At 48.0% G+C, this 26,451-nt stretch overlaps 1 protein-coding gene and 1 long non-coding RNA gene across 3 annotated transcripts in view; both read left to right on the top strand.

Annotated features, from left to right (window-relative positions):
• Trap1 (TNF receptor associated protein 1) overlaps positions 1-796 on the top strand; it is a 35,288-nt gene extending 34,492 nt beyond the window's left edge. Inside the window, exons 17-18 of the mRNA XM_052194838.1 lie at positions 384-456; positions 557-796. Of these exons, the coding sequence (XP_052050798.1) occupies positions 384-456; positions 557-658 (175 nt within the window). The 3' untranslated portion in view covers positions 659-796. The remainder of the gene's footprint in view (positions 1-383; positions 457-556) is intronic.
• Positions 797-873: 77 nt separating this feature from the next.
• On the top strand, positions 874-6,751 carry LOC127693741 (uncharacterized). 2 transcript variants are annotated; one of them, XR_007979744.1, is made up of 3 exons: positions 874-1,305; positions 1,586-5,520; positions 6,319-6,751. It is a non-coding gene; the product is annotated as an uncharacterized LOC127693741 (long non-coding RNA). The 2 variants fall into 2 exon arrangements; XR_007979745.1 differs by having other exon boundaries at positions 1,586-6,751.
• Positions 6,752-26,451: the final 19,700 nt, after the last annotated feature.

Here is a 26,451-nt window from a genome sequence, read left to right as displayed (position 1 = left end):
AGCCGTGAAATCTGAGTACTTAGGTCTGTAGGAACGGTCTGAGGAGTCAGCATCTCTGCCTCCCAAGAATGCCCCTTCAGTGGTTTTTTGAGCTTATTTTTCTATATATTTAGATTTCATAAAAACATGGGGCTTAATTTATGAAGTCACCGCTATTAGTGTGAATTGATTTTGCTCCTCAGCACCCTATCTGCATTTTTTGATATTGACACTCTTCCAGTGATTGTTGAGTTTCTAGGTGACTTAAAGCATCAGGATATTTTTTCATGCTCGACAGATACATTGCAGTTTTTTGAATGTTCTATGATCCCCGTGTAACAGCAGAAGCCCCAGGTCGGTGACACTCAGCCTGAGCTGACATTTCTGTTGGTTCCCTGACGCAGGCACACACTTATAAAGAAGCTCAGCCAGCTGAGGGAGAGCGAGCCGGAGCTGGCCCGGCTGCTAGTGGAGCAGGTGAGGACTGCCTGGGTCTGACATCCATTTCTGCCTTGGGGCTACAAAGCTGCTCTCTTGCTGAGGGTCATGGCCTCACTATGCCATCCTTACATTTCAGATCTATGAGAACGCCATGATAGCAGCAGGACTCGTCGATGACCCCCGGGCCATGGTCGGCCGCCTGAACGACCTTCTGGTCAAGGCCCTGGAGAAACACTGACAGCCAGGACACTGGATCTAGTGTCCCTCGGGTGATAGATGGACCTGCCTGGGGAGGAAGGACTCACTCAGTACTCAGTAACACCAGCTGCTTGAGCTCAGCTTTATTTAACTCAATTAAACAGCGTTTCTTAGTCCACTTGGCAGACATTGTCTCTGTTCTGAGATGGTGGAGCGCTGCAGTACCGTATAGAGTTGGGGTGGAGTCTTCCTCACTGGAAGCAGTATGGCTGAACCACTCAGTGACATCATGTTTTTCTGAGTGACACCTCCACTGGGTAATGGTCGCTGATGGCTTCAGCCTACAGAGGCAGGGAGATGCAGAGGACATGGGGTCAGAGTGAGGTCCTCCGTTCCACAGAGGGTGAGTGGGTAGAAAGCCTTCTGCTCCTGGCCTGAACTACTCCACCCACATCTAGTGTGAAAATGGTAGTAATGTCGGGAATCAGGAAGTCAGCTCCTGCTTGGCATCAGGCTAAGCTAGACCGCACGAAGGGAGGACACATACCAGCTGGTTGGAAAGTCTGTACTCTGCTTGGAAATCAAAGGGAACAGCCGAGCTGGGAACTACAGCAGCCTGCAGCAGAGCTCCAGCAACCACAATCCTGTAGGACAGCAAAGGACACGGTCCCTCATCCTCTTTCCCACGTAAGTCCTTGGCTAAGGTTTGCTGGCCCCAGGCTCCAAATGCACTACACCCAGGAGCACCAGGAGAAGGCCCTGCACTAGCAGGAGCTGGCGTGTAGGGCCCAGTGGGAGCCCACCCGCTGGTAGCCACTCTGACAAGAGCGCTAGGGGCCAAGCCATGAGAACCAGAGCTCCTGCCTCTTGGGAAGGAGCAGGCTAGCAGAGGCTTGGCTTGGCTTTGGAGCTGCTTACCTGTCATAAGCACAGTGTGTGGATGTGACTGTGGTGTCTGCACTATCAGGGATCAACCACTGGAAGGTGGGGCTTGTCCGAAGGCGAATGGAAGACCACTGGGAGGAAGTGACGTAGCTGCAGCCAGCATTGAAATCTCCCATGAACATGATGTCCTGCCAGGAGACATGCCTATTGGTCCAGGGACAAACAGGGTCAATAGAACCCCCTGTCCCTGGGATGGCCTCACCTCCAGGCCCCACTTTTGCCGGACATCTAGGTAAACATCGTAGAGGGCATCAATCTCTTTCACAGCTTCTGTTGGGGCTGCGTGCAAGGGCACAATCGCAAACTCTCGTACCTCTGTGGAGAAGCATTAATCCTATTGTCAGTGTCCAGAGACCAGATTGGATTGGGGCAGGTCTGAGGATACACTGGGGCCCTCATGTGGTGGCTTTAGCTGTGGAGCAGAGATGAAGATATGGGACAGTCTCCCGCAGGATAGATACAGTCCTTGTAATTGAATATAAATTCAGAGCACTGGGAGCTCCTTGGGGGAAGGAAGAGCCCTGTCATAGGCTTCCAGAGGTCTGGACTTGAGTTGTGAGGGGCTTGGCCTGGGTAGGGCTGGATGTGAAACACAGCAGCACTCACCAGTGTATGGGGAGAAGAACTTGACAATGACGGGCTCTCTGCTGAAGGTGTCATTTCCACAGGGCTCACAGCCATCATCATAATGATAGCTGTCCAGAACAGACACCTGGTTGGGCCTAAAGAGAGACCAGGCAAGTGGTGACCCTAGGCCTGTGAGAGGATGACGCCCACCCAGCCAGAACTCTGTCCTGGAGCCCTGAGATACACACTGCTACCCCTACTCTGTAAGGGCCTCCCAAGTGAAAGGGTCACCTGGGCTCTCCAAACCACTCAGCCTCTGTGGCACAGGTTTGGGGTCTGTACACCCCTGTGCTTGTATTCTCGGGCTTTGACAGCATAGGGCTTTACCTGTACACAAAGAGGTACTGTTCCTTGTAGCTCTTGCGGCCCAGAGGCTCACTGACTACAAAGCGATAGGTGTCAGGTGTGTCCCTGAATGAAGGAAGCCAAAGGTACTTTTTACCACAGAGGGAACCTCCTGGCACCCGATAGCAAGGCTCCAACAGTGGAACACACAGGGAGAGAGACTATAAATGGTTGTCATTACTCTAGGACTCTAGAATTGTCACCCACCGATTGAGTTCATCCAGTAGCTTTCCAACAGCAACCAGGTGTGTGTCTCTGACCTCTTGGACAACAGCGATGTCATAGCGATTCAGGATCTGGGGTAGGACCACAACAGCTGAGCAGGACAAGCCGGGCGGGCAGGGCTGGGCAGCAGCTCGGGACCTCAGAGCTACAGCTGCTGCCTTTCCTTACGGTACACCCTCCCTGCAGCCTACCCTCCTGTCAGATACCTGCAGCCCCAGACAGTGTGGACAGTGATCTGGGCTGACAACCCTGAAATCCACCCAGGTATGGTGAGGCCTCAGGTTCACCGTGGTCCCTACGTCCCCTGACAGCATGTCTGCCCTCAGGCTTCAACCACCATGAACTTACTTTCACGATGTAGCTAGAGAGGGTGTCATTGGACATCTTAGTCTCCCCAAAAGTCCGGATGTTGAAGGCTGCAATTCTCAGAGTCCCGGCCAGCTGCAGCAGGTTGGCCAGGGTGAGCATTGTTCCCATCAGCCCTGTGCGCCTCATCCTGTGAGATTAGATGGTCAGGACAAAGAAGCAGTGACCCTGCCATCCCCATCAAAGACTCTGAAGCCCAGCTTGTGCTGAACCAGCGCGAGCCCTATACTCACGTGAAAGCCAGTCTGAGATGGTGCAGCAGCGGAATGGACCTGCTCTGTGGGTGTGGTGAGCCGAGTCTGCTCTGGAGCTGTGGATGGACAAGGCAAGTTCACTCAAGTCCTGACACCAAGATGTCTGTAGAGACAACAAGAATTCTGCCAAAACCTGCAGTATCCTGATACTAATTTCTCCTTTTGCTTTTAAAGAAAAATTCTTTTTACAAAATGTATAAAGGGAAAAAACCAAAAAGTAGCGTGGAATTGCAGACCTGCTAGCTCTCCGGGTCGCTGCCCAGGCAATGCCAGCCTGCCGTACTCTGCCAGTTTTAAAGGTTCAGGCAGTTATGACCTCCCCAGGGCACATGTGTCCCCTTCACCTGAGAGCACAGAACAATAGAGCTGCCTGTGTGGCTATCTCACTGGGGCCTGGGCAGGCTGATGGCACGTGCTGACAGCAACAGACACGGTGCCTCTTGCTGTAAAAACAAAGTCTGATACCATGTTTATGCATGGTTATAAAACCTTGTGTCCTTTGCCCATCATGCCCTCACTACCAGGGATGGATAATAGGAATTGGAGGCAGGGCTGGCTGCATTACTCTTGTCTCTGGTCTAGGGGTGTTGATGTCACCTTGAGACCAGAAGCTAAATTCCAGACACTGACATGTTCAACATGGACTCTCAAGACAGCTGCTCTGCTCTGTGGCTAAGGACCCCTCACCTCCAATGTCACTGAGATGCTAGAGGCTCTGGGTAGGAAGTACTGGGTGATGGAAATTCTTCCTGGGGGAGCAAGAAGCTCAAGGGATCCTCAGGTTCCTGCTTCACTGGACAGAGTAACCCAGGGCTAGGTCTTGCCATTTTTTTAAAATCCTTGATAGTTCCTTTGTGTTTATCCCCAAGGGCTCTTTAACAAGCTACTGCAATCTATGAAAGCTCTGTAACCAGAGGTTCACAGCCCAGGTGTCTGCAGGGCCATATGCGCCCCACTGTAGGGTCTTGGATCAGCTCTCCTTTATCTAATGACGGGGCTACGTTGTGTTCCTCTGGGACACGGCCAGGATAAAGTCCTGTCTCGCCTTGGTCCTGGCCTTGGTCCTCTCCCCTAAACTGCACATGGAGGCCAGATGCACGTGTCTTCTATCACTCTCCATCTTAATTTTTGAGACAGGGTTTCTCACCGAATCTAGAGCTCAACTGACTGGCCACCAAGCTCCCAGAGTATTCTCCCTGTGTCTGCGTCCTAGTGCTGGCCTTACAAGCACACACCGTCGTACCGATCCTACCTGAGCTGCAGATCTGACTCCAGCCCTTATGCTTCTGGTGAACACTTCACCAACTGAGCCATCTTCCCAATTCCCACAAAGGTCTCTTTTGCCAAGTATTAGGGTGTGGACATCTTTTAGGGTACCAGTTATCCCTCCATCAGAAGCTCTATGCTGAGGGGTTTCGGCTCTCCAAGGACAATATGAATATGTTCTAGGGACTGAACCTTCCTGATGAAGGAAGAGCTTGTATGCCCAGAGAGAATTGGAAGTAGCACATTGGAATGGGCAGCTACAGGAGGTTGGATCTATCCAGAAGCAGGACAGCCTAGAGGTCAGGAGTCGGAAAGAAGCCAAGGTCAGCAAAGTACCTGCCAGCTGCCAAGGCACCTGGTGTGCAGGACTAGAAAGAATTAATACACCATACAAAGGTAACTACACCTCCGGGAAGCTGGTGTCACAGTGGCACTGGTGCACATCTCCTATGTCTCACATGCACAAATCAGAGATCCAATCGCCACCTGCCTCTCCATCTGCCAGAAACCCCATCTTCATCTTCTGATCCCCCTGCCTCCACCTTGCACATCTGAAATTCTGTGCAGTTTACAGGTGTGTGCTGGTTACAAGGTGCTTGGCGGCAAACTCCACTCCAGCCCTATCTGAGTCTTTTCAAAACTCTACGTGCCATGTTTCTGCTCTCCACCTGAGGCTGGGGTAGATGTGAGTGTTGGCGCCCAGTTCCCACACACCCAGCAAGGCGGCTGAAGCACCTGCTCAGCACAGCTCATATTTTTCTACCTTGGTCACACATCTGAGAGCTTGATGGTAAGAATGCGAGCAGACCAGAGTGCAGAGAAAGATGGCTGAGACCCCGCAGCTGGACGCAGAAGCATCAAGACCATCTGACAGGTATGGCTTTTGGCATGGGGCCCCACTCTGTTTCTCAGCATCGGGTAACTAAGGAAGCAAGCCTGTTGCCCACTCCCTGCTTCTGGAAGCTCCTAGGTACCCCTACTTTTCTTCCGGCCAACAGAAAGGTTAGGGTTAAGGCTTCTGCAGCAGCTGGGTCCTGAGCACCAATTGTACGTGGTGGCCCCCTCAACTGGGCTCCCCAAAAGCCACTCATCTAGGGCACATTCACTCCGGGTAAAGGATTCTCAGCCTGCTCTGTGGTTGGAGGGTCAGTAGACACAGGATTAGTCTAAGTAGGATTTACTCCTAGAAGGGAAGCAGCCTCTGGATGTTACACTGCCGCACCTCTCTCCTGGGTTCTTTTCCTTGTGTCCACTACTGCTGTGCACTCAGTGGCCTCAGAGCTCAGTGTGCCCAGCAATAGTCATTTACACCTGTATACTGGCCTGTGGGGGTGGGGTGTCCTTGTCCCTGAACTGGACTAGGACAAAAAGAGGGAAGTGGAAACCCCACTAGATAACAGATGTGATGCTCTCACATCTGAATGTGGTCTCTGCTGTGCTGAACAAACATCAACAGTGGAACCAGAAGCAAACCTTCCATACTAGGGCCTGCTCCAGAGGTGCAGGAATGGGCACCCCGGAAAGGTCGATGCAGCTGCGTGCTTCTGGAGTTTCCAATCACACCAAGGAAGCATGTGCTCACAGCCAATGGCCACTTTTCCGGATTAGGTGAGCTTTCTAAAGGTCAGCTCTGATGATTTACAATGTTCTCTTTAAATCACTCTTGTCACAGAGACCAAATCGGGAAGCAACAAATAGCACTGGATTACTGAAGTGTAAGCCAAGTCAAAGGATGCGGAAAGAAATCCTCTTAAGTACTGAGACCAAACAAGTGATCAGGCAGGTCACAGCGGGGCAGGCCAAGGTGGGGCGGGCGTGGCCGTTGCTTCACCCCCCCCCACACACACACACAGAAGGAACACAAAGAAACGCAACAAGTGGTGAAGTTGGCATGTCTGCACATCAGACACGATGTGACGACTGCGTTCTCTCTTCCTATAGTTTCCGTATGCATCCGTGTGACCTGTGCTGTGGCAGCTACTGAGAAAGCATTACTGTGAAATCTGATGTAGACCAAGGCAAGGATGGCAGTTTCAATGTCTCTTGCTAGTGGACGTATCCCAGGAATAATTATGGTTAAAAATAAAGTTTCTCTTTAGATTTTATGTGTGGGTCAGTGACTAAGGGTACCTGCTACCGCCCTGATGCCCTGAGTTTAATCCTCAGGATCCACGTGGTGGGCAGAGAGCCAACACCTGTAAGTTGTCCTTTGACTTTTGACATGCATGCTTTGGCAACAATAAATGCATGAAAAGTAAAAATATGCACAGTGGTATGCACCTTTAATCCTAGCATTCAGAAGACAGAAACTGTGAGTTTCAAAGCAGCCTGGGCTATATAGTTTCAGGACATACAGAGCTACATATGAAACCCTGTCTTAAAACAAAACAAAAAAAAAATCAAAACAACAAAAACCAGACAGGCAGTAGTGGTGTCCTTTAATCCCAGCACTTGGCAGACAGAGAAAGGTGGATCTCTGTGAGTTTAAGGCCAGTCTGGTCTACAGAGTGAGTTTCAGGATGTCCAGGGAAACCCTGTCTCAAAAAAAATAAATAAATGAATAAATAAATAAATAAAAATAAAAATTTATGTGTGCTAACTTTTCCAAATGTCTAAATTGTGAGGCCATAAATCCTGATTGGGTTTGCCCTCCTAATAGAAATACATCTGTGGGTGGTTTCCTCTTGAAGTGTTATTACCAACCTTTGCTAAGTTGTGTGCACTGAGGAAGTCTGGGGAGCTGAGCTGATGAGTCAGGTGTGGCCGGAGAGGGGTTGTGCATTCTCTCCTTACCCCTGCTCCATTCTGGGTGGTACCTGTGACTGTATCTGTATGTATTGACAGAAGCCTGAACACAGAGACTCTCCGTTCCATGAACCATTCTAAGAACCCTCGCCATGCATATTTTACCTGTATTTAAATACATGAGTTTGTACTGATATGAGATCAGCACAGGAGATTAGATGGCCTTGCCACACCAACCTGACAAAGTTCAGTTTCTGCAGCCCACATAAAGGTTTGGAGAAGAACCAATTCTCAAAATTGTGTGTGCACGAACGCACATACAGACACACACACACACACCGTGATAAGGGGGGAACCTCTGGAATGATAGGGAACAAACTTTTCTCCAAAACAACGAAGTCTGAGACTCAGCAGCTGCCCCTTTCATCCTCGTCCACCATTATCTATAGGGAAAGGTTCCCCACAGATAAAAGATAAGGAGGAAGACTTTGAGCCCAGGTTCTACAGTCCCCAGTGAGGACTAGGGTCGGGGGCCACTGATATCACAGAGGACAGCCAGTGTTCTGTGCTTCTGCATTAAAGAGTACAGTGACATGCAGGAGTTAGTCATGCTCTGACAGTCTTGAGTCTGATCAGACCTCTATCAGGAGCATCTAACCTTGTAACACGGTGACATGGTGACATGACTTGATCTATAACTGTGCTATGGCTGCATCCATAGCTATCCCGATATGTGTGTTGGACACACCTGTGTCTGTAGTGCCAGCCTCCAGCAACTAGAGGAGACACGGGTCATTAGCGCCACTGTGAAGACATGGCTGACCCAGATGGGGACACAGTATCACCAACAAATTAGACTTGATAATTGCAGCATCGACAGTTATTTAGATCCTGAAATCAGTAATCTTTTCTTCCCCTCCCTCTCTCTCTCTCTCTCTCTCTCTCTCTCTCTCTCTCTCTCTCTCTCTCTCTCTGTCTCTCTCTCTCTCTTTCTCTCCTTCCTTTCTTCCTTCTTTCTCTTTCTGTTTGTTTGTCTCAGACAGGGTTTCTCTGTGTAACAGCCCTGGCTGTCCTAGAACTCACTTTGTAGATCAGACTGGCTTTGAATTCCCAGAGATCCACCTGCCTCTGCCTCCTGAGTGCTGGGATTAGAGGCATGTGCCACTATGCTGGGTTAAAACAGTAATTTTTTCATCTTATAAATATAACAAACCAACCATTTGAGACAAGTACCAAACCTGTAGTGCACCATATACTCCTAGCTACTCAGGAGGGAGACACAGGAGGCTCACAGGTCAGCACCAGCTTGAGCAACTTACTGAGACCTTGTCTCAAAATAGAAAGTTAAAAAATTGTTTAGTTCCATGGTAGAGTACTCACCCAGTATGTTCAAGGCTGCAGGTGCCCCCAACACACACAAAAGAGGCAAGCAAGTAGTTTTAAATTTAAGTCTCCTCAGTATTCAAAATTAATTTTCAAAGAATGGGGCCCGATGAGTGATGAGCAGTGTATGGATTCCAGGTTTGGTTGATGGTGCTGGGGTGACAGCACCAGCCATAGGCTACTGTGTGTCGGGGCGAGCCTGGCAGGATAGCCCCGGAGGGCAGGGGCAGATACGTGAAGGTTAATTGATTTTTATGGTCTAGATACATTGAAATTTCCCATGAATCATTTTTAAATTTTATAAATTAAAAAAAAAAACAAAAATCCATATGTTTCTGGGACATGGTCAATCATATTTCATAAAAAAATAAACAAATAGCCCCCCCTTTTTTTTTATTTCCTTAAAATAGCCCTGAGTCATACAGACCAATACAGTATGGCTCCCAAGAATAGACTTAAAAATGAAAACTCAGAGTTATTTGGCTCTGAGATTTGCATCTCAGAGATAGGGAGGTAGACTCTTGCCCATGCAAACAATGAGCAGGTGGGTCTGGGACTGGGTGGGGTGGGTGAGTTTGAGGACAGGGACTAATAGCAACCGGTGTGGAGCGCTCTTGGGACTCCTCAGGGACAGGGACGTCATCTCAGGTCCTACTGGGCTAGGAATGCGAGCCCTAGCCTCAGACGGGCATCCTTACCTTCCAGTCCTAATGGACCATAGGTGGCAGGCACCCAGTCATGGTGGCCCTACACATCTCGGTTTTTACCCCGAGACCATCTAGCTCCATTAGCAATGCCCTATGGCCTCCTTGCGCATCAGGGCTAACCACACTGCACGGGGCTCCCAGGACACCTCATAAATTATAATCAGGCCTTTGATCACATTCTTCTCCTACTTAGCATCTGTTGTCAGGTTCTCATTGTCCTTCCCATGAAACCCAGTGCGTGCCATGACCTACGGGCCGCAGGCACCAGAGCTCAAAGCCCTTCATTTCCCCTTGAGCGCTGAGTCCTTACTTGTCATTATTCCAGGGTTGGTTTAAACGTGACCTCTTCTAGCAAAACCACTTTTCCTGTAGTCCCTCCCCCAGCATTAGCCCTGCTTCCATTTTCTCGTGACCCACGTCACCTGGTTATATTAAGGTGCTGAGCACTGTTTATTCTTGTTTGCAGCCAGCTTCTTGCCAATACCAGCTTCCTGAGGCAGAGGCCATGTTTCTCTTGTCTGCAGAAGTCTCTGGTGCCTTCGGCCCATCACACAGACAAAGCCATGGGATGGCTGAGCTACAAGCTCGCCCTCCCTGCTGCTTCCAGACCTTCGCCTCCTGATATGCATCCCTTGTGGGGATCCTGCAGAGACAGAGCAGAAAGCAATAGGGGCACCCTAATAGTACCCACTACATCCATGGCCCTGGCTGGAAGCTCCCTGGAGGTTGGTAGCTGCTATAGCTAGCCACAGGACTTCTCCCTCTCAGCCACGGGGTGTTCCTCAGAGTCAGTGTCCACTGGTTCCATAAACACAACCATTCCAGAGGCAAAGGCAGTGGCCATATCTCTGCCATGACTTTGCTTTGTTTCCAGAGCAGGCCCCAGGTAGTCCTCAGTTCAGCAAGCTGCCCTTGGCTCAGGACCCAATCTAGGCTCGTCGGCCCTACTCACTGGAAGGATGCCATTAACCCAGAGTGGAAAATTCCTCAGAACAACAGCACCTGGGTTGCTCAGTTCCACAGCTGCTGCACAGTCATGCTTGGCCAGTCATGCTGAGCCCAACACACCAGTGAACAGTTGATGTTCAACTGCGTGGCATGTGAGATCAGCGGCAGCCCCGGCAGGCCCCTCCCCCACATGCCCAACCCTTGCTGCCACTGCTGACATCTCTCTGCACCTGCTTTAGGGGACATATAAATGGAAAGGTTACGGAAAAAATGCTTCAGAAGTCAATGCCCTTGTAACCTAAGCCCATGGGCAAAAAGAGTGCTTGTGTTCCTAGTGAGTACGTGACGCAAAACCGTCAAATGTAATGTTACATTTGTACCATCCAAACACCGTGTCCCTCCACTAATGGCCTCTGACACGCACACTAGTGACCAGTCTCCTCCCCAGCGGGTATGGTGGTTTGAATAAGAATGGCCCTAGACTCCTATGTCTGAATGCCTACTCATCAGGGAGTGGAACCGTTTAAAAGGATTAGAAGGATTGGGAATGGTGGCCTTGCTGGAGTATGTGTGACTTTGTTGGAGGAAGTGTGTCACTGGGGGTAGGCTTTGAGGTTGCCGGGCCCAGGCTACCTATGAATCAGGATGTAGCTCTCAGCTACTGCTCCAGTGCCTGCCTGCACCGCAGTCCCCACCACGCTGATAGTGGACTCAACCTCTGAAACTATAAGCCAGCCCCAAGTAAACGCTTTCTTTTATCATCATTGCCTTGGCCATGGTTTCTCTTACAGCAACAGGACAGAGGGTAATCTAAGCTCCACAAGAGCTAGGACATGGCACCTGGATCACCACGGCGCCCCAAGAGCCCATCACGTGACGGGAAGGGCAGCAGCCATTTCCTGGGCTCTGGCACAGACCACAGCACAAGCACCTGTCATGAGGCATTCCAGCTCAGTCCTCTGTTCTCATGCTGCCTCATCCCCAATCCAGGGGGGTGACAAGTGACCTGTGGGTAAGTGTGGAATTGCAAAGCATGGCTATCGCATGAGAGAGGCCCTGGGGCTCTGCTCAGATGAAGACACTCTGAGAAACTTGACAGTGCCGTGGGCAAAAGGCAGACAACTGTAGGGCAACCTCTCTCAGAGAGGAGCCACGAGCCATCCCCGTGGGGAGAAGCCTCCTACACCCAACCTCGAGTCTTGTACCAGCGACTCTCAGGCCAACGGTGCTGCAGACAGTGCCCCTCTGGTCATAACCACTGTTTGTCCAGCCCTCGCTCAGTCTTCCTCAGGCGAGGCAGCCGGTCTCACACTCCCCATCCTGGTCCCGGCCTGTTGGCTGTGCCAGTTTCTACTTGTGTTCTCTTTCAAAAATAAGACAAACGCCAGGCAGTGGTGGCTCATGCCTGTAATCCCAGCACTCTGGGAGGCAGAGGCAGGCAGATCTCTGAGTTCGAGGCCAGCCTGGTCTACAGAGTGAGTTCCAGAACAACCAGGGCTACACAGAGAAACCCTGTCTTGAAAAAACCAAATCCAAAAAACCAAAAAAAAAAAAAAAAAAAAAAAAAAAAAAGTTTCTCTATGTAGTCCTGGATGTCCTGGATTTGCTATGTAGATAAGGCTACTCTTGAACTCACAAAGATCCACCTGCCCTGCCTCCCAAATATTGAGATTAAAAGCATGGACCTGGTGCTCTCTGCTCTGTGCAGCAACAGTGGGGCAGTAGAGGCCCAGTCCAGGAAGTTCTGCCTCAGGTGTGAGGAGAACATGGTCCCCAGTTCCTATGAGGGCTTCTCCCACACCCCATGCCCTCTTCTCTTACTTGACCCTTTCTCTTGAGTGAGGACATGCTCACAAGACCAGGGAGAGTCAGCATTCACAAGAAAAAAAACAGTGATGGCCTCCTAGACATTCATCACCCAAGGCTTGCATCAGAAAGCCGCCCACCTCCAGACCGTCGCTGAGGTGGCCTGAACAGAGACAGACTTAGTAGCCCAATGCCATGTTCCAGCCATGGGTCTGGGTACAACTCTTACGGGCGAGTGGAGCTGAAGCACAGGGTAGAGTCCTGGCTGTGGCATGGGACGGCACCCCAAGGGGGAAATGGGAAAGGCAGCTGCCCGGTGAGAACCCCTAGATGAAGTCACACAACTCTGGGGAGCAGCACCAGTTCTTCCGTCTTCTCATCTTAAACCCATGCTCACTCACCGTGCGAGGGCGGCATTCTGGACTCTCAACATTGAGGCTTGTATAGAAGCACAAGTGCCCATCGGAGGTTAGCACTTCTCCCCCATCTTGGGCAGGAATAGGAAGAGTTCCTAGGACCTAGGGTAGGTTTAGCTTTTTGTCTTCTTATCAACTCATAGCCAGGGTTGGCCAGACATGTAGATTTGTGGGGCCCATGGGGCCGCTGGGGTAAGTAAGGCAGTAGCCCTGTCTTCAAGAGTTCCTTTCCTTTCTTGGGCTCCTGGGAGGAGGCATTAATCTTCAGAGGTATCTCAGCTCACCAGTGACACCACAGCAGCAAGATGGAAAGACAGGCTGGCAAGGAGGCCACCGCTCTATAGACTTCTATAGACTGCTATAGACTTCTTGACCCTCATGTTTTCACAGCAGCTGGTTGTGGAGGAAGAAAATGGAGTGTTAGTGGGGTCAGTATCTTAACTCCCTGCTTTTTAATTTTATCTCAATCCTGACACACCTGCCCGCTTGTTCTGCTTGTTCTGTTTGTATCAAGCAGGAACCTGAAAGGGCTGGACAACACAGCGCACACACACGATGCAGCAGCTTCGACAGGGCAGGGCAGAGCTCAGGGCTGGGAAATGAGCAAGGGAACCCGTGACTATACCAGCTCCAGCTGGAAGGAGAGTCCAGACCGCAGAGTGCAGTCAGGGAACTCTTGAGTTCAGAAGGCAGGGTTCAGGGCAGCCGAAGTGGCTACAATTAACAGGGTCAAGTTGGAGAGGAAGTGGAGGCACAGAGTAGCCTCCAGGGGTCAGGATCTGCAGAGAACGCCCTTGGCCTAGAGCTGGGATTTACCCCTGCTTGGAAACTTCGTGAAAGTAGGAAAAACATAAACCAAAGATGTGTGTGTGTGTGTGTGTGTGTGTGTGTGTGTGTGTGTGTGTATCAACAAATGAACAGCCTCCAGAGTTCAAAGCAGGATAAGAACATTTTGGGTACCCACGCTTACCAACTCCCAAGTTTGGGTGGGATACACAGAGGGGCATCACTTTGGAAATAGGGTAAGTTACCTGCAAAGCCAAGGTGGCTCTGCACTACTTGATGTCAGCCTAGAAGCAGGCTTCTGAAGGAATTCTGCCTGCCAAGCCAAACAAAATCCAACATGATTTAAAGGAATACAACAGACTTCACCAACACTTAAAACCCCTGACACCCGTGAGCATCCTCTCAGGAAGTCAGAGGCCGTGCACGGTTTGAGCAACAGAGCTTTCCTATAGAGGACTATTAAATATTAACATGGAATTCATTAGGAGGAAGCCAAAGAAACTACCATACAACACCTCAGATGGAAACAGCTGCCAAGGTTCAGATCTGGCAAAACGGAAGGTCATCGCTCCGCCATGGATGGTAAAGATCCTCTACTGTTCCTCTACGGCTGGTGGCCTCGAACTACCTGCAAAGGTGATGACAAAATCGGGCAGAATGTGTCAGTAGGAGTGGTGGGAGGACAAAGGCACTCTGGCATGGGGGTGGAGGTCACTGCAGGCATCCAGCCTGACAGGACCGCGGCCTCTTGGCTGGTTAACTGCCCGTCTTAGTCAGGGTTTCTATCCCTGCACAACCATCATGACCAAGAAGCAAGCTAGGAGGAAAGGGTTTATTCGGCCTACACTTCCACACTACTGTTCATCACCAAAGGAAGTCAGGACTGGAAGTCAGGTCAGGAAGCAAGAGCTGATGCAGAGGCCATGGAGGAATGTTCCTTACTGGCTTGCTCAGCCTGCTCTCTTATAGAACCCAAGAGCACCAGCCCAAAGGTGGCACCACTCACAAGGAGCCCTCCCCACTTGATCACTAATTGAGAAAATGCCCCACAGCTAGATCTCATGGAGGCACTTCCCCAATTGAAACTCCTTTCTCTGTGATAACCTCAGCCTGGGTCAAGCTGACACACAAAACCAGCTAGTAGTACACTGCCCCTCAGTGTACCCCCTAAAGGATGAACACTGCTAAGACAGCCATCTGCCGACACCTAAGCTGTTTCTTCTCTTTTTTTCTTAACATTTATTTATTTATATATTTTGCGCACACCAGTACATACAAATGCCTTCAGAGGCCAAAAGAAGGCATCACACCCCCTGCAGTTGGACTTACAGGCAAATGTGAGCACCTGAGACCCTGCTGGGAACCCAACCTGGACCCTCTGGAAGCAGCGCTCTCTCTCAACTACTGAACCATTTCCCTAAATTTTAAAAAATGACTTATTATTATTAGTGTATGATGTGTGTATGGGGACAGGCATGGGTGTGTCTCAGTGAACACGTGGGTGTCAGAGCACAACTCAGGGGTTGGCTCTCTCCTCTCATCAGGTGGGTCCTAAGTGGTGAATCGAGATTACACTTGCAGTAAGTACCTGCTGAACTGTCCAGCTGGCTCTAACCAGTTAACTGGGCTTTAACTATGTCAAGAACGAAGAACAGCTGAAGGTATCTCAGCTCCTTTGTCTAGCTTGGTAGCTCCCTGCCTTTGGATGTGGGGACACTGGTCTTCCCAATATCTAGGACATACTTCTACTTAAAGTCTCTGATAAATTGGCCTTTGTAAGGATAAGGTGGTACAAATCTATAATCCCAGCACCGAAGGGAGTGACACACAAGGATTGCCTCAAGTTTGAGGCAGCCCGGGCTGCACAGCGAATATCAGGCCAGCCATAGCTCCAAACCCAGACCCGATGTCAAGACAATTAAATAACTAATAATACTTTATGCAATCCTGAATCCATCGGCCTCTGTCTTTGGTTTTCCAGCCTCTTCCACCTTTAGCAGGCTAGTTCTTATAGACTAAGATCAGGTTTTCCAAAACACTGACCTTACCAGGACGTTGCTGGAAGTCAGCCGAGCCATGGGACACGCCTAAGGCAACACCCTCTTGTCAGAGTCATCAGAGGACAGTACCAACAAACACACAGAACCAAAAGGAACTGTTTCTCCTCAAACGCCATCTCCTGATAAAGATTCGCATCAGCCAGGGGGAAAGAAAGGCTTGTGCGCCCAGCCTTTCCCAGGGCAGGGAACATTCAGAGCAGAGAGGCGACAAACTAAGCGTTGCTATTATAAATTTTTAGGAGACACAAGCTAGAACCACGAAACACTTAAAAAAAAAAAAAAAAAAAAAACCCTCACTGAAAGCTGATCCAGAAACAGTGTTAAAGGGAGTGGCAGATAAAGGCAGAGTCAGCCGGGCAGTGGTGGCGCACGCCTGTGATCCCAGCACTCTGGGAGGCAGAGGCAGGCAGATTTCTGAGTTCGAGGCCAGCCTGGTCTACAGAGTGAGTTCCAGGACAGCCAGGGCTACACAGAGAAACCCTGTCTCAAAAAAACAAGAAAGAAAGAAAGAAAGAAAGAAAGAAAGAAAGAAAGAAAGAAAGAAAGAAAGAAAGAAAGAAAGAAAGAAAGAAAGAAAGGAAGGAAGGAAGGAAGGAAGGAAGGAAGGAAGGAAGGAAGGAAGGAAGGAAGGAAGGAAGGAAGGAAAGAGGAAAGGGAAGGGAAAGAAGGAAGGGAGTTACATGAGGAGTGCGAGGAAGGGACGGGAAGAATGAAAAGACTCTTGAGTCCTTCAGAGGAAAAATACCTGAAATGAAAAAAAAAAAGGTACGGGCTGGAGAGATTGGTCAGAGGTTAAGAGCACAGGCTGCTTTTGCAGAGGACTGGGGTTCAATTCTGTGCTCGCGGGTACCTGTAACTCCTGTTCCAGGAGATTTGATGCCCTTGCCTGACCTCCACAGGGACCAGGTACACAGGTGGTAAACAAAGATACATGCAGGCAAAACATTTGTACAATAAAAATATGGCTATAAAAATTGTTAAGCAGTGTGCTAGGTGGGTTACCAGCAGATAAACATGAAAAAACAAGAGATCGGTGATTTGAAGGAAGAGCCAGCAATATAAACTGTTCAAATGACCACAGAAAGAACATGCCAGTCAAGCCAAACAGCTTAGTGTGTGCACGATTGACAGCCCACACAAAGGAAACTACATACATCTGAAGAAGCAACAGAGAACTTTAAATTATAAACTCACAGACCTGAGGGCAACTGTACCAGATAAATCTCTAAGGAACCTGTTCTATTCTAGTCCTTACAGGTAGAAGCCTCTGCAAAGAGCCAATGGGGAAAAAAAAAAAAAGAGAAGTGTGCACAGACCCAGGAACACAGTGAGACAAAAGCAAGATAAGCTAAGAGGCCTGCGTGCCAGAGCTTAAGGCTGCAGAGGCAGGGGTGTGGACAGGTTGCTGTCCAGCTTCTCAGTCAGTGGGGCTACATCTGTCATTACCACTTTTTTTTTTTTTTTTTTTTTTTTTTTGGTTTTTTTCGAGGCAGGGTTTCTCTGTGTAGCTCTGGCTATCCTGGAACTCACTCTGTAGACCAGGCTGGCCTTGAACTCAGAAAACTGCCTGCCTCCGCCTCCCAAGTGTTGAGATTAAAGGCATGCGCCACCACCGCCCAGCTCTTTCTTTCTTTCTTTAATTAATTTATTCTTCTCTCATATTTTACATCCTGACCACTGTTTTCCCTCTCTCCTCTTCCCAGCCCTTTCCCCCAGATCCACTCTTGCTCCATTTCCCTTCAGAAATGGGCAGGCCTCCCAGGGATATCAACCAAACATGGCATGACAAGTTATTATACAACTAGGCACAAACCCTCACATCATGCCTGGGTGAGACAACCCAGTCAGAGGAAAAGGGTCCAAAACACAGGCAAGAGAGTCAGAGACAACCCCGTTCCCACAGGAACAGCATACACAGCCATAGCATATATGCAGAGGATGTAGTGCAGACCCATGCAGGGTTTGTGGTTGTCACTTCAGTCTCTGTGAGCCCCTGAGTCCTGCTCAGTTGATTCTGTGGGATATGTTCTTGTGGTGCCCTTGATCTCTCTGACCTCTACAATGCTTCCCCCCTCTTCCTTGTGATTCCCCAAACTCTACCTACTGTCTGGCTGTGGGTCTGCATCTGCTCCTGGCAGTTGCTGGGTGGTGCCTCTCTGATGATGATGGTACTGGACTCCAGGCTATGCATACAGCGGAGTATCATTAGGAATCATTTCACTGACTTTTTATTTTGCTTGCTTGCTTGCCTGTTGTGTTTGGCTGTATCCTGGGTCTCTGGGCTGTCTAGCCTCTGCTTCCTGGCCATCCAGGCAGTGTCAGGCACGGGCTCCCTCTTGTGGCAGGGATCTCAAGTTCCAGCTGTCATTGGTTGGCTATTCCCATAAGTTCTGCAGGCACCACCTTTACCACAGCACACTATGCAGGCAGGACATGTTGTAGGTCGAAGGTTTGTGGCTGTGTTTTTGCCCCAGCCCTCCCCCCCCCCCACTAGAAGCCTTGCCTGGTTACAGGAGGTGGTTGGTTCAGCATTAACAGGCAGAACAAGGTAAGAATACAAATAGGAAGACTAAACAAAACACAAAGCCCATGACCTCAACTTGTACAAAAGGATGGGCTCTCAAAGGACCCCAAACACTGCGGAAGAAAGCACTTAGATCTGGAAAATCTTTTCAGGAAGGTAGTGGGATACAGCCACAGCACAGAGCGGCTTTGTGCCTGTTGAGATTTGGTCTTGGCTGTTATTATAATGTTAAGAGCGAGCACCAAGACCTGATTGCCCCAGAGACTGCAACTTTGTGACCCTGGCCCCAAGTTATTTCTGATTGGTAAATAAAGATACTGACAGCCAATAGCTGGGCAGAAGACACAAAGGTAGTTTTTAGGGTTCCCAGGCCTGGGAAGTCATAGGAAATCACAGGAGAAGAGCGAAGGAGTGGAGAAGTGGCCGTGAAGGCCAGGAGACTCATGCATTGAGCTAGGAGCGCCCAGGTGAGACACAGCAAGGAACTACTCGGGGTTACTGACAGGAAAGTAGATCCTAACAGCCCAGAGAGCAGATATCTGCCCAGCTCTTGTGCTGTTTAAGGCTTATTGTAAATAATAAAAGTTCTGTGTCTTTTATCTGGAAGCAAAATGGTCAAAGGCAGGGTAGAAACCCCGATCAGGATTAAGGGTTACCCCAGTAATTATCAAAGCCAAATAAAATAACCATAGTCTGAGTCTCATTTATTTGTAAGCTACTCAGGGACAAGCTTAAATCGGTTGTACTACATATGCTAGTAACAAAATTGCTGAGAAAGAAATTAGAAAAACAGTGGGGTGTTGGTGGTGCACGCCTTTAATCCCAGCACTCAGAGACAAGAGCCAGGTCATCTCTGTGAGTTCAAGGTCAGCCTGGTCTACAGAGTGAGTTCCAGGACAGCCAGGGCTACAATTTAATCCCCGACTCAAACCTTGCCCCCTCAAACAAAACAAAACCAAAATAAAACAAAAAACAAACAAAAAAGAAAAGAAGCCAGGAAAGCAATTCCATTAATCATAGCCTGAAAAATATGTCCAGGAACAAACTGAGACTAAATAAACCACAAAGGTGGAAAACCTGTACAATGAAAAATTTCAAACACTCAAGAAATCAAAGACCTTCCATATTAATGGATCACAGAACCAATGTTGCCAAAATGGCTGTACTCCTGAAAGTGATTTATAGAGTCATTGTAGTCCTCTTTGAAATTCTAATGATATTCTTCACAGAAATAGGAAAAACAATCACAACTTCATGCAGAAGATCCTGAAGAGTCAGTGTAGTCTTGAGCAGGAAGAACAAAGTACCACACTGACAGCCTCTTCAGTAAATGGTTCTGGACAGCTTGGAGTTTACACGCAGAAGAGTTGCCACAGTGGCCCAGTGAAAGTCTGCAAACATGATATTTTACAGACAGAGGCGAAAGAAAAAATGTCTCCTGGGAATAATGGACTCTCCGTATATTTAGAAGCAGATAAATCTCACTTGGCAATTTCTTAAACTTTCTTATTTTCTTATAGCTGAGACATGGCCTAACCAAGCAAATATAGATATGTTAGAATCCATCATATAACAAAAAAATTCTACTTTGTTTTGCTCTAACCATTTATGTTATTAGGGTAAAAAGGTATTCCAAAAATTCCAGTCATAGGTTCTAGTCTACTATCTTTCAGGGCAGATAGTTTCCAAACAATAGCCCGGACTAAGGATATTTACATCTGAATAATCTTACAAGGTCCCTGTCAGAAAGATGAGTATTTGGGCAAGGAAGAAAGAATTTACATTTGAGTTGGTCCCTAGCTATCTCCCCCCATAAGTTAATCTAGTTCCGCCTTTAACTCTTTTTGTTTGTAGACAGGCTATCTCAGGCCCACCTGAATAGCAAGGGAAGCTTTATGAGGAACTGGCCTTTTGTTTTATAGGCCTCATGCAGGGAGCCCTTAAAGAAAACAACTTTTCTTAGCTTAACCAGGTGTGATTCAGGGATTCAGGATACAGTTTATACTTATACTTACTAACTCAGAGAGAGAGAGAGAGAGAGAGAGAGAGAGAATGTCAGAGAGGCAGACAGAGAGACAGTAGATACTTTTGACTTGCAGAGAGACAACAGATTCTCTCTACCTGAGAGAGAGACACTCAGAGGAGAAATGAGTTAGTTAATTCATAAAGCTGCAGCCAGTTAGCTTTACCAGGCTAGTGGCTAGAGGCTGCTACCAGAGCTAACCATTAGAGCTGATCGCCCAGGGCCTACGATGGCCCCAAGCATGGCACAGAGAAGAATGCAACCAACAGACTAGGCACAAGGACTCTTAAAAGACAGCGCAAGCAAGACAGCTTCTCAAGTTCTACAATGCCGCCATTTTCACCAGGAGGCTAGGCACAAAAACCATCTTTCTTCAGCTCTGGAGCCGGTGCAACATCAAGACCAAGATGAAGAAGCAGTTTAGCCACATGGACCCTGGACTTGGGGTAAACACCCTGTATTGTCCGAGAAAGCCTAGCTAGTCTTTTACAAATGTATATGATGTTTAATTCGAGATGTTGACTGGACTAGACTTTGAGAGATACCTGAGAAATACACTCAGATTTTAAACCACCTTTGTGGTCATGTCAGTTTGTCATGTTTCCACCGGACCTGTGTCTTCTTGGACCAAGGAACCCTGGTTACCCCCGCGGCAGACCCCCACGCAATCGGTAACAGCTGGCGCCCAACGTGGGGTGGTAACAAAGAGTGAAACTAGCTTTCTCTCTCTTGCTGTGTACAAAAGCTAGTTCAGTCCAGGTCTGGTGCCACATATATTAAACCCAGCACTCAGGAGACAGAGGCAAGTGGATTTCTGAGTTCAAAGTCAATTAAGACTTCATAGTCTCAAAATACAAAAACAAATCAGATTAAAATGAATCCAAAATTAAAACATGGGCATTCTTAGAGAAAAACAGAGAAAGAGAGAGAGAGAGAGAGAGAGAGAGAGAGAGAGAGAGAGAGAGAGAGAGAGAGAGAGAGAATACTTCGCACTGGAGCGCTGGCTCAGTGGTTAGAGTACTGACTGCTCTTCCAAAGGTCCTGAGTTCAAATCCCAGCAACCACATGGTGGTTCACAACCATCTGTAATGGATCTGATGCCCTCTTCTGGTGTGTATGAAGACAGCTACAGGATATATACATATACATATACATACACATATACACACACACACACACACACACATATATATATAAATATATAAATTATATATATCACTGCAAGACCCAGGAGTAGACAAGGACTTCCTGAAAAGGACTCCAACATCACAGGAAATAATAGCAAGAATTTAAGAAATGGAATGCATGAAATTAAAAAGCTTCTGCACGAGCTGGGAGAATGCTCAGTGGGTGAAAGCATTTGCCACAGGCCATGAGAACCTGACTTTGACCCCTCAGGACCTGCAGAAGAGCTGTTGTGTAAGCACCCTGAGTGCCAGTGTTCTTTAGGAAAATGGGCAGCAGGGACAGGAATCCCCAGAAGCTCAGGAGCTAACTAGCTTGACACATTCAGTAGAAAAATCAATGAAGAAATTCTGCCTCAATGTGGAAGGCAAGACCAACTCTTGAGATTATCTGATTTCTATAAATGGTGCTTCAACACATACCTGCATTTGTGAACACCACACACACACACACACACACACACACACCTACCTCTACACAGTAAATGAAACCATTAAGAGAACGAAGAGAGAATACAGAATGGGAGAGAAATCTGTGCCACTGACACATGTAGTTAATATCTAGAATAAAGGACTAAAAATTAAATACTATTAAAACCAACCGCCAGAGAGTGGTGGTGCACGCCTGTAATCCCAGCACTCTGGGAGACAGAGGCAGGCGGATTTCTGAGTTCAAGGCCAGCCTGGTCTACAGAGTGAGTTCCAGGACAGCCAGGGCTATACAGAGAAACCCTGTCTCAAAACAACAACAACAACAAAAAAAAAAAAAAAAACCACCCCAAGTCAGTCACTAGATGGGTAAATGGATTAAACAGAAAGATCTCAAAAGTACAAACAGGACCCTGCCCATGATGCTGCTATAGGACCATGTGGAGTCCTATGACCACGGCCTCAGTAGGGTCCCCCATTCCGGCTTCTACCTCCACCTGAGCACAGGGCTGGGTCTCACCTTCACAGAGCAGCACCATTCCAATGTGACCCCAACCTCTGCCACCTAAGGACCACCACAGAAACAGCGAAACCTGCAGGGACTTCCAGACTTCCGAAGCTTGGCAGCATGACTCATCTATGCCCACAGCAGGCTTGATCCCGCGCTGCACCTGTCCCTGGCCAAGCCGAGCTGAGCTCACTTACAGAAAACACATTAGGACATAAACAGAGTGGTGCCAAGACTGAACCCCAAGCACCATCCAACTGGTCCACACCCCAACAGGCTGGGGTAAAGAAAATAAGGATCTGAACACCCACTCGACAAAAGGTCATCATACCAAGAACACCACTGGTGCCCAAATCCTATCACAAAACACAATGTGAACAACCAAAACAGTATGTCTTCTCCAGAAGTTAGCACCTCCTATACCACAATGTTCCCAAGAAGAGCAATAAATCCATTTCTTTTAGATTTTCTAGTTCAGTGGAATATAGGTTTTTTAAAGTACCTCCTCTTTCTCAGCCCTTGTCTTAGTCAGGGTTTCCATTTCCACACAAACATCATGACCAAGAAGCAAGTTGGGGAGGAAAGGGTTTATTCAGCTGACACTTCCACATTGCTGTTCATCACCAAAGGAAGTCAGGACAGGAACTCAAGCAGGCCAGGAAGCAGGAGCTGATGCAGAGGCCATGGAGGGATGTTCCTTACTGGCTTGCTTAGAACCCAAGACTACCAGCCCAGGGATGGCACCACCCACAAGGGGCCCTCCCACCCTTGATCACTAATTGAGAAAATGCCCCATTGCTGGATCTCATGGAGGCATTTCCTCACGGGAGGCTCCTTTCTCTGTGATAACTACAGCTCGTGTCAAGGTGATACACAAAACCAGCCATCACAGCCCTGATTTTGTTAGGTCTTCGGGTGCATCATAAGTTACTAATATGAGATCCCTCCAGGTTTTAGATGTGGTCACTTAGTGACCTCTTAGGACTGCCATCGAGTCCCATAGATGTATGGTATTTCTTAATGATGCGCCTGGAGGCCTTGGAAAAATAAACAAACAATAGCCCCCAAAAGTAGACAAGAAGAGAAAATATAAGTCAGGACTAAAATTAATAAAGTAGAAATTAAAAAAGAAACAAAGAATACAGGGAGTTGGTTCTGTAAAAACATTAACAAGACCAACAAATCTTAAAGGTGATCCAGCAATGCTGCTTTGAGGTCGCAGAGAGGTATTTCATGTTCATAGAAACGTTATTCGCAATAGCTAAGATGCAAAGTCATACAAAGTCAATCTATAGATTACTAAAATACAAGCTTGGTATATAGATACATCATGAAATAAAAACAGAATTACAAAGAGTCTTCTGATACATGCTATAATGTGTATTCACATGTATGTATGTTGTGTGCACGGGGGCACAGGTTGGCATTTGTGTGCTTGTCTAGCAGGTGGAGGTCAGGGAACAACTTTCCAGAGACAGTTTTCTCCTTCCACCCTGGGTTCCAGGGGCTCAGATTCAGGCTTGGCAGCAAACCCCTTCACCCATTGAGCCATCTTGCTGGCCCTCACATGAATGAATCTTGAGGTCATTATGCTAAATAATACTAATACTAGAAAAATACTAAATGATTCCACTTCTAGGAGACACAGAATGTAGAATGGTCAAGCTGTCCAGATCCTAATCCCTGTATCCACTGGCACTGCCAAGGTTAACGGGAAAGTCAGACCAGAGACAAAGAAGAAGCTCATTGGCAGAGCTGTGTCTACCTGCAATGTGTCCATCGTGGGTCTGACCTGCCACCCGGAAAAAGCTGTCAAATGTGATGAATCTCTGAGGGTTTCTATGGTTATGAAGAGACACCATGACCATAGCAACTCTTATAAAGGAAAACTTTTAACTGGGATTGGCTTACTGTTCAGAGGTTTAGTTTATTATTGTCAAGTCAGGAAGCATAGTGGTGTACAGGTAGTTGTGGTGCTGGAGAAGAAGTTGAGAGTTCTCCATTTGGATAGGCAGGCAGCAGGAAGAGAGAGACACACTGGGCTTGGCTTGAGCATTCGTAACTTCAAAGCCCACCCATAGTGACACACTCCCTCCAACAAGGCCATATCCCCTAATTGTGCCACTCCCTAGGAGCCTATGGGAGACATTTTCATTCAAGCCACAACAATGACATCAAGGAGGTCTACAGGCATCAGCGGGTCTGGATGTCTCCTGTGATACCCACTATCACCTTTGATGCTGGGGCTGGCATTGTCTTCAGTAGCCACTTTGACAAACTCATTTCCTGGCATGACAACAAATTCTGCCAGAGCAGGAGTGTAGCAGAACCTCGTGGTCCACACAAACTCCCAGGAGTGAGAACCCCTGGAATGCCCATGCCAGCAAGAACGTAACCCTGACGCCCTCGACTGCGGCAGAGTCCCTGCTCCAACTCCATCCCCAAGACGCTGTGTAGTTTCCATCCCAGATCTGTAGAAGAAGGGGAAGGACTTCAGGGAGCCCTGCCGTCTGCAACCATCAGTACAGGTCTGAGTGTGTAGTGACGTGTGTCTGAGGTGGTATCATCAACAAGCAAACAAGTACAGCAGACTACATTAACAAAGAAAATGACCAGTAATTGCAGAATATTACAAGGTAATAGGACATTTCCTCAATAAAAGAAATATAAAACAAACTAAAAGACTGATTTGTACCATTCAGTTCAAAAATAAAATGTTTCACATTATATTCTGTGTCAAAGTAAAATATGAGTAACATGGCATTCCAATTGTTGTCAAGAGAATAGAAACTGATTCAGTCTCTTGAGAGGGTAAAATTTAGTAACAATGAAAATGCTGTTGGGGCCAGAGAGATAGTTAGGTATTAAGAATGCCTATGCTCTATCATAAGGACCAGTGTTCCCATCCCAGCACCCATGTTGAGCAGATCACAAAGCCTGTGACTCCAGCTCCAAAGGAGGTGATGCTATCCTGGTACGCAGTTTGAGTGTGCTTGGCCCAGGGAGTGGCACTATTAGGAGGTGTGGCCTTGTTGGAGGAAGTGTGTCCCTGTGCAGGTGGGCTTTGAGACCTTTCTCCTAGCTTCCTGGAAGTCAGTCTTCTCCTAGCTACCTTTCAATGGAGGTAGAATTCTCAGCTCCACCAAAGCCATGCCTGCCTGGGTGCTGCCATGCTTCCGTCAACAATGATAACGGACTGAACCTCCCAACATGTAAGCCAGCCCCAATTAAATGTCCTTTATAAAAGCTGACATGGTCATGGTGTCTCTTTACAGCAATGAAACACTAAGACAGCCGGTTAGGTTTCTGTCAACTTGACACAAGTCATTTGGAAAGAGGCAACCTCAATTGAGGAAATGCTCCTATCAGGTTGTCCTGTATGAAAGTCTGTGGGTCACTTGATTAATGGTTGATGTGTGAGGAACAATCCTACCTGGGCAGTACCACACCTATGTAAGTGGTCCTGGGTTCTATAAGAAAGCAAACTGAGTAAGCCATGGGAAGCAAGCCAGTAACAGCACCCCCTGGAGTCCCTGCTTCAGTTCCTGCCTCCAGGTTCCTGCTCTGACTCCCCTTCATGATAAACTGTAGGCTGTTTTAATCATGGTGTTTATCACAGCAATGTAAGGGGTGGATCTGCATGTCAACACTGAAGGTCTTGTTCTCCGAATGGTTCTTGATTGACCAATAAAGATATTAGTGGCCAATGGCTGGGAGGAAGAGACCGAACTTGCAGACTCCCTCAGGCAGGCTAGGGGACACAGGAGGAGGAAAGAGAATTCCTCATGCTTCAGAGGCAGAGAGAGCATGTGAGGGCTCAGGTGGACTGGCCACTGGCTGCTTCTCTGACTGGGCCTGGAGTAGCAGGCAAGAGATTAGAAATGCAGCTAAGCTGAGGGCAGACTCAGAGGTGTTGAGCTGGGCATGAAGGTGAGGGCAGGTTAGCCGCAGGAGGCTTAGAAGTATCCGGCCATCGAACTAAAAACTTAAAGTTAATACATAAGGTTTAAGATCAACAATTATAAAAACTGGCTAAAACGTATGTCAAATAAAAATGTATTTAGAAAAATTTGGCTATTAAATATCATACAGTAGTTAAAGTAACAGAAGGGTGTAGCTGATCTTCTGGGTATTTAGTAGCCATGCTTGGAGGCTGTTCTACCACTGTCAGGACTAAAAGAGAATATTTTCCTCTTGTTCTCCAAGGTCAATGAGGTCCCAGGGAACTGTGGGCCATCTCTAGAACTGTAGAACATCACCTCAGTGAACTCTAACCAGCATCCAGT

This window comes from Apodemus sylvaticus, chromosome 10, assembly GCF_947179515.1.
Source record: "Apodemus sylvaticus chromosome 10, mApoSyl1.1, whole genome shotgun sequence".
Lineage (NCBI taxonomy): Eukaryota > Metazoa > Chordata > Mammalia > Rodentia > Muridae > Apodemus > Apodemus sylvaticus.
Note: the sequence above shows the minus strand (reverse complement) of the source record. Positions and strands in the feature narration are given on the sequence as shown.